Here is a 10,500-nt window from a genome sequence, read left to right as displayed (position 1 = left end):
AAAGGAGGAAAGTAGAAACTTTGGCTTTTAATTTTGATTAAATACAGTTTAGAATTACCGCTGCATCCTATACTGATTAATTTTAACTGTGGTTTGTTAAAGACATAATCCATAGTTACGGTTAACCAAAAGGTTGGGTTCAAACTAAATGAACAGGTGGTGTTAAGAAAAATGAGAATGAAATCTTACCATCTTGCAGCTGTGCTGGAGACTTACAAGCTCACATTACAAGGTTTTTTCTTGTAATTATAAACGTCTGAACCATGTCGCTAGCTGCTCACCAGCTCTAAAATCCCTTGAAGCTTTTAAAAGCAGATTACTGTTTTCTAGGATTTGCTGTAACAGCTTCTCTTTGGGTGACTATGATTTATAGGTCCATACATACCTACCATTACTGATGGTTATTTTATAAGATTGTCTGAATATTCTAGGAGAAGATGAGGCATAAATCCATATAAAATGCATTATATTCAGAGGAGCTATACAGTTTTCTTCACTATTTCATTAGGGATTATCAACACAACTGAACAAGTTTATTACATTACCAGTAAGTCATTTTGAACATCATGCTCCACATCAAGAAGAATGCTTTTTTTAATGTTTTCCCAGATTTACAAAGCGTAAGTTGTATATACACAATAGAAAAATGAGCATGCTTAAAAAATAAGCTTCACAAGGTTTTTTTTTAATTCTTTGGGATCAATTGTTAAAAGTGAACCCACCAATTTTTTCTGAATATTTTAGATGTTTTAAATACATGTAAAAAAGTCTCTGCATCTCAACTCAATTTTTTCTTTTTACGGAGAACAGGTCCTGCTGTTTAAACACTTCTACAATGCAGTAATTCACAGGAATTTTATACAGTAAATGGTTTTGCATTTACAGTATGACTCTCCATCTTGTCTTACTATTAATTACTACAAAATGCTTATAGTCATGACTAATTCTAGGTATGCAAATGCTCTGCACTACTGAAACTCTGCTCAGGTTTGTCCCCTTCAGACATTCCCTTGTGTAACTCTCCATTTCAGTTTTTTGAAAAAAACAGTTTTGCACTTCAGCCAACAGCTGGATTATTATGTACCAAGCAAATTAGTCTTAGATGTGGGCCAGTTAACTTATTTTAGCTCAGTGTTCGCATTGTTTTAACATCTGAAGAATTCAACATTAAAGGGGAGGAAATGGCAGGGAAAAATCAGCATCCCATCTTTGTATTTTACATTTCTTGCTAAAAGCTTTCACAGTTATACTCCCTATTAAACAATTTAGTGAAATAACAGCAGTTCAACTATAAAGAAAACCTGGATAGATTTCTTACCAGGAGATCACTTTTCAGTTGTTCTCTACTACAGTCTTGTAAACCAATATATTTTTCAGGGCTTTATTTTTTAAAAAATAACTAAATATTGGCATTCTTATATCAAAGCATACAAGGAGGGCAATACTTTTCAATCACACATTTTCTAAGATTTTCTTTAGAAACAACAAAAAGACTGTCCATGCTTCCATACTGAAATTTCCATTTTTTTCCAAAATGAAAATTAAAACTTAGCTGATGAACTGTGTGCATACATTAATATCTTCAACTACTTAGAACTTAATTATTTAGCTTAATTATGCTTTTCTTTCATATAATTTCACAACTAAGGCTGCAATCCAATACATATTCAGAACTAAGCTCCATTGGGTTCAATGGGTCTTACTCCCAGATAAGTATGTATTGGATTGCAGCTTAAGGGTACAATCCAGCCCCAGTTAAGCCTTTCAAGTTTCATTGATTCCAGTGGGAGACGTATAAGAATCTAGTTCTATCTCTCCCATTGAAATGAATGCTTAATAGTCTGGAAGATGCCACATAATTTTGAACTGCCTTCAAGTCGATCCCGACTTATGGTGACCCTGTGAATAGGATTTTCATGGTAAGCGGTATTCAGAGGTGGCTTACCATTGCTTTCCTCTGAGGCTGAGAGGCAGTGACTGGCCCAAGGTCACCCAGTGAGCTTCATGGCTATGTGGGGATTCGAACCCTGGTCTCCCAGGTCATAGTCCAACACGCTAACCACTAAAAAGCAATCATTTGATCTCATTTTTAAGCAAGAAGATTGAACAGCTCACTCAACTTCATCATGCCTTCACAATTATACCTATATAAATGACAGCACCTACACACTGCACAAAAAGGAAATGGCTGCAAAACTACCTTTTTTTCTGGTTCATTAACATGATCAGCAAATACTAAACCCCATCCTAGTATACACATAAGAGATGCTTTTATGACATTTTCTCCAGGAAAATAATAAAGGTTTCAAAATGACTTTATATATATATTTCATTTTAAAAAAACTGGACATCATTAACAAGTCCAATGATTGTGTTTATGAGCACTTACAACAGTGTAGTTTAAAATAATATATTTTTCAAAACATGATTGGAGACACCTGCCATATTGTTGATCCATCATTTGAACTGTTGATAACAGTCCACTTATCACAATTTTTAAGTACTCTACATTCCAGCCTTTGACAATAAAGAATGTCTACCTCAAATAAGCCACAAAAGGAAAGTCTTGAGGTTAATGAGCTTTCTGCTCACACTGCTTATAAATAATTGTTAATTTAGCATACTGTATTGATAAAAAGCCAAAATCATTGCATTCTCAATGTGTTCAAGATGAAAAAATGGAATAAAAAATTAAGATTGTCTCCTTATGTACCACAGACTTTAGCACCACTTGAGCAATGATATTAACCCTGAAAGTTGAGTTTTGTACTGGAGGAAGTTGTTAAAAGAAAATCTGTAAACAGTAGTCTAGTATTCAAAATGCTGCTATTTTGCTTGCTTCTCGAACACCGCTCAAGTAAGCTCCTGTAACTGTCTGCGGAAAGTGCCTGTTTGTGGCCTGTTTAAAAAGAGAAACAGAATTTGCGAGATTGTTACATGAAAATAGAACTGTATTGTTTTATTTATTTATTTGTTTGATTGATTTATATCCCACCCTTCCTCCCAGCAGGAGCCCAGGGCAGCAAACAAAAGCACTAAAACATTAAAACATCATAAAAACAAACTTTAAAACACATTAAAACAAAACATCTTCAAAAATGTTTCTTAAAAATAGTTTTCAAAACATCTGAGATTAAAAACATTTTTAAAAAGGTTTAAGAACATATTAAAAAGCAATTCCAACACAGACGCAGACTTGGATAGGTCTCAACTTAAAAGGCTTGTTGAAAAAGGCTTTAATTAGACACATGATACACATAAGCCCACATAGGAAGCTTCAAGTTTTGATTCAACCAAAGATACACACAAAGTAGTCTACATATTTAGAACTTACTCAAAACAAGCCATGAGTAAAGTTTAATTCACGTTAGGATCACAGGGCATTTTCACAGCTGAGAGATTATGACTTGCCCAAGGGTATCCAAAGAGTTGCCTGAGATTATAGCTGCCTAGGTTATAGAATTCGGGAAGGAAGAGGCCAGAAATAATGTTGGAATTCTTAAGACAGGATATGGTATTTTACCTCGAAGGGACTAATGTATCCAGAATTAGGGGAAAGGCTAGAGTTTACAGGCAAAAATTATTTTTATTTATTATGGCCCTTGAAGCAGCTTACAAATCACAAAAAGAAATGTATGAAAATGCAAGCTGTACTTTAAAACAACAAACCATCAGATGATCAAAACCAGAAAATGTTGGGTTTTTACAACATTCAAAACCAATAGAATATAGATGCACTGTCTAGGGGTAAATGCCATGCTAAAAGTGGAAGGTCTTCATCCTCCTTCTGAAAACAAAGAGAATTAAGGCTTTCTCAGGTAAGAAGTCCCAGAATTACTACATTGAAGACCGTCAAATTAGTAACCAAATGTCGCATCTGTGATGCAACAGCTCATCTCCGGAGGATTTCAGGACACACAAGGGAGTATATGTCCTTTATGGTCTTGGTCCTGGATAAATACATTCTTTAACATACCCAAAAGGTCAAAACCAGCACCATGAATTGTTCCTGAAAACGTACAGGTAGCTCTTTGAGAACAGATGTTTAATGTTTCCTTTGACCGGTGTCAGTCAAAAACCTTGCCATGGTGTTTGGCATCACTGTCGTTTGCAAACTCTCTTCATAGGCAACCTCATGTACCAGGAGAGGATGCAACTGGTGCACCAATAGTTACACCAGGCTGCGAGGCTGAAATGAGTTTCTATATATTCCTAGGTATAATTCCTGACATCTCCAATTAAAGGATTCCAGATTGTAGAGCTAGAGAAAGCTTTTCTTCCTCACAGACATGGAAGAGCTGCTGCCACTCAGAGTATGGAACCACTAGTCTAATTGCTCTTTATGTGAACTGAGGTGTCAGGCAAACACACTAGACATTGGATTTCACAGGTTTTCCACAATGCTTCATCACAGCACAGCACTGAACGCCTTCTGTCTATTCTAGCTCGTATCTTATTTCAGAGAATTGGAGTTAATTTTATTTAAATGTACAGAACCAAGATTTCACCTCGCCAGCGAAGAAAATTTTTCCTTGTAAATCTTCAGCAAGGATGTCATAAGCTTCACCACTGCCCCCTGTCTTCACAAAGCTATAGGCCATTTGGATCCAAGGGTCTTTATTCCATCGTGTAACAAAGTACTTGACTGGGTCTGGCACTTCCTGCATTACAACAATAAGCAAAGAATCCTTTGTGAAGTATACTCTAACCTATAATGTGAGCATATGTATTTATCTGCTTTACTAACTTATGTGCTGTAAACATACATCGCCCCTAGAGCAGTGGTTTCCAAGCTTTTTCCCCGTGGACTACTTCAAGACTGCTGAGGGTCTTGGTGGACCATCTAACATTTTTTCTCCATGTTGTAGCAATTGTAATGTGCTGTGCTAGATGCTGTATGATTTTAATTATAATTTTTCTTCCTTTATTTCTTACATATTTTATTGCATTGCATAGAATTCAAATTGTAATACAATAAAATACAATGTCAGAAATAAAAGCAGCAATTAAAATTAAATTAAAAATCAATAGGAATATTTAACACAATGGATGTGCCGTATCCCATCTTCAACCATAAATTCACAGAAGTACTGCAGACCACCTGAATGGGGTTTGCGGATCACCAGTGGTCCACAGACTACAGTTTGGGAAACCATTTGAATGACAGTATTAGAACATAAAAATGTATAACCTTCCATGTTGACTGTCAGAGCCTACCCTATTCTTGTGATTGAAGTGCATTTCAATTCTTTTTAATATTATATTTTAGTTTTTATAACCTGCCCTGGGACCTACTGGTGAAGGCTGGGCAATTATTATTATTATATAGTTAGGTAAACAGATTACAAAGGTGAACAACCCCCCAACACACTTACGATGACATGCTCTGAAGTTGTTCCATTACAGTCAATGTGACAGTCCCATTTTAAGTAGCTAGGGAATTATAATTGTTGTTGGTTAGGACACAAGGAATGTTCCAATAACCATGTAAAACATATGCCAGGGTGGTTTTACCCTTTTTGAATTGGTGAATTTAAAGTAGTGAATTTTACAGATCCTCATGTTTAGAGTCCATGCATGCAACAGGCCCCAAGTTCAATTCCCGACTTCTTCAGGACTGGGAAAGACTCCTGTCTGTATCCCGCTCCCAGTCCGTATAGACAATACTGAGCTAGATGGACCAATGCTCTCACTCAGAATAAAGCAGCTTCCTAGGTTTCTATGTAAGGAAGCCACAGCAACCATTATGGTTCCAGGGAGAGTCTATTGAAAACAGGGGAATTCAATCAGCTGCTGTTTCATTTATATAATCTCATTTAATATTTAAATACTTATATCCTGCTTTATTTAATGACAATTGTGATATCCAATAGTAGTCATATGCAGCGTAGACCAACTAAAATCAATGGACTTAAGTCTACTGATTTCAGTGGGTTTACTCTGGATATGACTCAGCTGGATGTCACACTTAGCATCACTTTTATTCTCTTTTTGTTAATATCATCTATTATACATTATTTATTTATAAAAAATACTTGTGCACCACCAATGTAAAAACAATTTACAACAATTATATGTTCAATAAAAGCAACACAAAACCCCCAAAACAGATCACCAGCTAACTATTACAGAAAGACTTTAAAAAAATCATTTCATCTACTTGATATTGTGTAAAAGTGTAAAAATAAAACAATTAACTCAGTAAACAAAAAGCCTCCCTGTTGCCAGTGCTCAGTTTTTGCCCATAACATGTGCTCTGGCTCAAATAGAAAGCTACAAATCTACTTCAAGGATTTTGTTCCTTTAGTGCCTGCAATAATGCCACCACCGAGGCAAGTATGGAGATTTATTTGTTTGTTTGTTTATTATTTGATTTATTTCCCATCCTTTCTCCCAGTAGGAGCCCAGGGTGGCAAACAAAAGCACAAAACACACTTTAAAACATCATTAAAAACAGATTTTAAAATATATTAAAACACAACCACCATTAAAAATATATTAAAACAAAACATCTTTACAAACATTTTTAAAAAAGCTTTAAAAACATCTTTTTTTAAGAAAAGGTTTAAAAATATATTAAAAAGCAATTCCAACAAAGATGCAGACTGAATAAGGTCTCTACTTAAAAGGCTTGTTGATTTAATTGTGGATGAGGCAGCCGAATTGGCATGTATACCTGAGACCTGGGTGGGTGAGCAGGGAGGAGTCAGTCTCTTCCAGCTATGTCCACCAGGGTACCTGGTTCAGCATCAGGGTAGACATGAAGGTTGGGGGAGGGGGGGTTGCTGTGGTTTATAGGAGCTCCATCTCCCTCTGCAAGCACCCTATTCATGTGACTACTGGTCTGGAGCATTTGCACCTTATGTTGGGTCAGCGGGACAGATTGGGTATTCTGTTGGTGTACCGCCCACCCCGCTGCCCAACAGACTCCCTAGCTGAGCTGACGGAGGTGGTCTTGGGTGTACTGTTGAGATTCCCCCAGACTGTTGGTTCTGAGGGATGTCAACATCCATGCCGAGGCCACCTTATCCAGGGCAGCTCAGGATTTCATGGTCTCCATTGCAACCATGGGACTGGCCCAATATGCCATTGGCCCAACACATGTAGTAGGGCATACTCTAGAGTTGGTTTTTGCAACTGGACATGGAGATGGTGATCTGAATGTGGGGGGCCTTACATCAGTCCCTCTGTCATGGACAGATCACTGCTTGCTGAAGTTTAGACTTACAGCAGCTTTTCCTCTCTGCAAGGGTGGGGGACCTATTAAGTTGGTCCGCCTCCAGAGACTAATGGATCCGGATGGTTTCCAAAGGGCTCTGGGGAGTTTTCCGGTTGATAGGGCTGGCACTCCTGTCGAAACCCTGGTTGAACTGTGGAATACAGAAATGACCCGGGCAGTTGACATGATTGCTCCTGAGTGCCCTCTCCTGTGTAGAGCACGTACGGCTTCATGGTATACCCCAGAGCTGAGAGCAATGAAACAATATAGGAGACGGCTTGAGTGCAGATGGAGACTAACTCCTGGTGGATGCAATTACACACTGGTAAGTGCTTTTGGTAAGCTGTATTTGGGGGCAGTGAAGGCAGCAAAAAACCAATATTTTGCTGCCACTATCAAATCATCAATTTGCTGCCCAGCGGAGTTCTTCAGAATTGTCCAGGGGCTATTGCACACTGGCCCCAAGGACATGGTAGAACCATCTGAGGCCCGCTGTAATGAATTTGCTCTGGTAACGTCCAAGTTAGATTACTGCAATGCGCTCTACGTGGAGCTGCCTTTGAAGATGGTTCAGAAACTGCAGCTTGTGCAAAATGCAGCAGCCAGATTGGTAACAGGGACCAGACGGTTCGAACATATAAAACCGATTCTAGACTGTTTGCATTGGCTGCCTGTATGTTTCCGAGCTCGATTCAAGGTGCTGGTTTTAACCTATAAAGCCTTACACGGCTTGGGACCACAATACCTGATGGAATGCCTCTCCCGACACGAACCCACCCGTACACTAAGCTCAACATTAAAGGCCCTCCTCCGGGTGCCTACTCGGAGGTAAGCTGGGAGGATAGCAACAAAGGAGAGGGCCTTCTCAGTGGTGGCCCCCAAATTATGGAATGATCTCCCTGATGTGGTGTGCCTGGTGCCAACACTGTTATCTTTTCAGCGCCAGGTCAAGACTTTCTGCTTCTTCCAGGCATTTTAGCATGTGTTTTTAAATTGCTTTTCAAAAATGTGTTTTGTAAATTTGTATATTTGTTTTTACTATTTTAATTGTTGTAAACCGCCCAGAGAGCTTCGGCTATGGGGCGGTATATAAATGCAATAAATAAATAAATATATCCAGAAGGCCCTCACCTGAAAAGCGTAGTGATCGACTGGGTATATAAGGGATAAGCCTGTCTTTAAGGTATCCCGTTCCAAGCTGTATTGGGCCTTGTATACCAAAACAAGAACCTTGAACTTAGCCCGGTAGCTAATAGGTGGCCAGTGCAATTCTTTCAGTAGTGGAGTGACATGTTGGCGATAACCTGCTCCAGTGAGCAGTCTCGCTGCTGCATTTTGCACCAGCTGCAGCTTCCAGACCCAAGGGTAGCTCCACATAGAGCACATTACAGCAATCCAACCTGGAGGTTACCAGTGCATGGACAACAGTGGCCAGGCTATCCCTGTCCAGAAACAACTGCAGTTGTCTTACCATCTGAAGCTGGTGAAATGCACTCCTATCCACTGAGGTCACCTGGGCCTCTAGCGACAAAAATGGATCCAGGAACACCCTCAGACTATGAACCTGCTCTTTCAGAGGGAGTACGACCCCATCCAAAGCAGGCAACTGACTAATTATCCGAACTCGGGAACCACCAACCCACAGCGCCTCCATCTTGCTAGGATTGAGAGTCAGTTTATCTCACAGTTCATCTTTCGCCGCTTGCATTCTAGCTGAGATGTGGGGTAAGTCCTCTCTAATTTACACTTTCCCCACAGTCACACTTTGGTGGGAGAAACAAATAGGCAGGAGGGAACCCAGAGGTACACAGAAATGGAAGGGGCAGTTTCACTCTCTTTAGTAATTCACTTTTAAGGAATTGTTTGGGGTTTTGTATTTCTACTCAAGCAAGATATATTTATCTCACTGTAGCTAGCTGACATTTCAGTATTTGGCTACGGACTTGGTTGTTCTGCCTTACAAAGACAGGCAGAAAGCCACATACAGTTTACAATTAAATTATTTTAGATGTTTTAATATTAATACAAAGACACTGGGTGGTATTCAGCTAACTCATCCTGTCAGTGCAAGGATTTCCACATGTGCAATGAAACTTGCCCCCTCCTCCCTCCATGTGCCCCCTAAATCTGTTCTGGAGGCTCCCTCCATCCCTCTGGATCAGATTTGGGGAAAGTGCAGTGTGTGCCTGGGGAGAGAGGAGAGGGAGGAAAATTATGTTGCAGAAATCCTTGCGCTGATGGAATGAGTTGCCCAGATACCACCCTAAGGCTGCAATCCTAACCCCACTTACCTGGTAGTAAGCCCCACTAGATTCAGTAGTACTTACCACAGAGCAGACATGATTAGGATTGCACTGAAAGTGTGTCTCATCCATGTTTGCTTGAGGAAAAACAAACAGACCTACCTGTTCCTTAAACAGCTCACGAAGCACAATCATGCACTGCTGTAACACTTGTTTGTCATCTAAGTTCTTAATAGTTGCCACAGCATCACCAGTAATAACAGACATTAGAACACTACATTTACGCTGAGAACAAGACAGAAAGGAGGACAATTAGATTTCATATACTATAGTTGTACCAAATGACACTTTAAACAGCCATTCTGAAACTAATGTTGGCCAACCCATAACACATGAAAGATTCCTGACACTTTTTGTACATTTTAACTGCACTGCAAGAATCACATTTTATGTGTAAACAGAGCAATTTTGCTATCATTTTTATGATTCTGCCTTATAATGAGCAATTAATTTTTTTAAGATGGTAACATTGTCAGGAACATGTCTAAAATTAATCCCACTATGAGTCAGTTGGATTTCTCCATTGGGAAGGCCTACAGAAAACAAAAGAGGGGGAAAGGAGAGCTCAGCATTCTTCCTCGTCTGAAGAGTATAAACAGTCAATATTTAGTCTTCAGGAAACAGACAAAATACCTGTGGATCCATGTCATAGAAAACACTGAACAGTCCACGTTTGCTGGAACTAGGTGGAACATGGCCAAAGTAATCAGCTCCTTGAATTTTGCTGTCCCAGAATCTGTATGGAAACTGTAGTGCAATCTAAAGGAAAAGGGCAAGAATTACCTCTTTGCTGATTTGGGCTGCAATTCTATGCACATGCACTTTGAAGAAAGCCCCACTGCATTTAGCAGGATTTACTTACAAATGCAGATGGCACAGGGCTGTGCTGTTACTAACTGTGGTAAACTAACAGATAGATAAGCTGGGCCTGGCAAGATCGTTTTTGAAAATCAAGGGAAAGAAAATTAAGTTACATTT

The 10,500-nt window shown here is 39.2% G+C and overlaps 1 protein-coding gene across 3 annotated transcripts in view; it reads right to left on the bottom strand.

The window, feature by feature from the left end:
• Positions 1–566: 566 nt before the first annotated feature.
• KDM1B (lysine demethylase 1B) overlaps positions 567–10,500 on the bottom strand; it is a 37,584-nt gene continuing 27,650 nt past the window's right edge. For all 3 annotated transcript variants that reach the window (XM_061592957.1, XM_061592951.1, XM_061592967.1), the window contains 4 exons: positions 10,156–10,281; positions 9,625–9,747; positions 4,509–4,661; positions 567–2,899 (listed from right to left, as the gene is read on the bottom strand). In XM_061592957.1, the coding sequence (XP_061448941.1) occupies positions 2,816–2,899; positions 4,509–4,661; positions 9,625–9,747; positions 10,156–10,281 (486 nt within the window). In that variant the 3' untranslated portion in view covers positions 567–2,815. The remainder of the gene's footprint in view (positions 2,900–4,508; positions 4,662–9,624; positions 9,748–10,155; positions 10,282–10,500) is intronic.

This window comes from Rhineura floridana, chromosome 1 (assembly GCF_030035675.1).
Source record: "Rhineura floridana isolate rRhiFlo1 chromosome 1, rRhiFlo1.hap2, whole genome shotgun sequence".
Taxonomy (NCBI): Eukaryota; Metazoa; Chordata; class Lepidosauria; order Squamata; family Rhineuridae; genus Rhineura; species Rhineura floridana.
The sequence above is the reverse complement of the archived record's forward strand: the minus strand, read 5'-3'. Positions and strand labels throughout refer to the sequence as shown.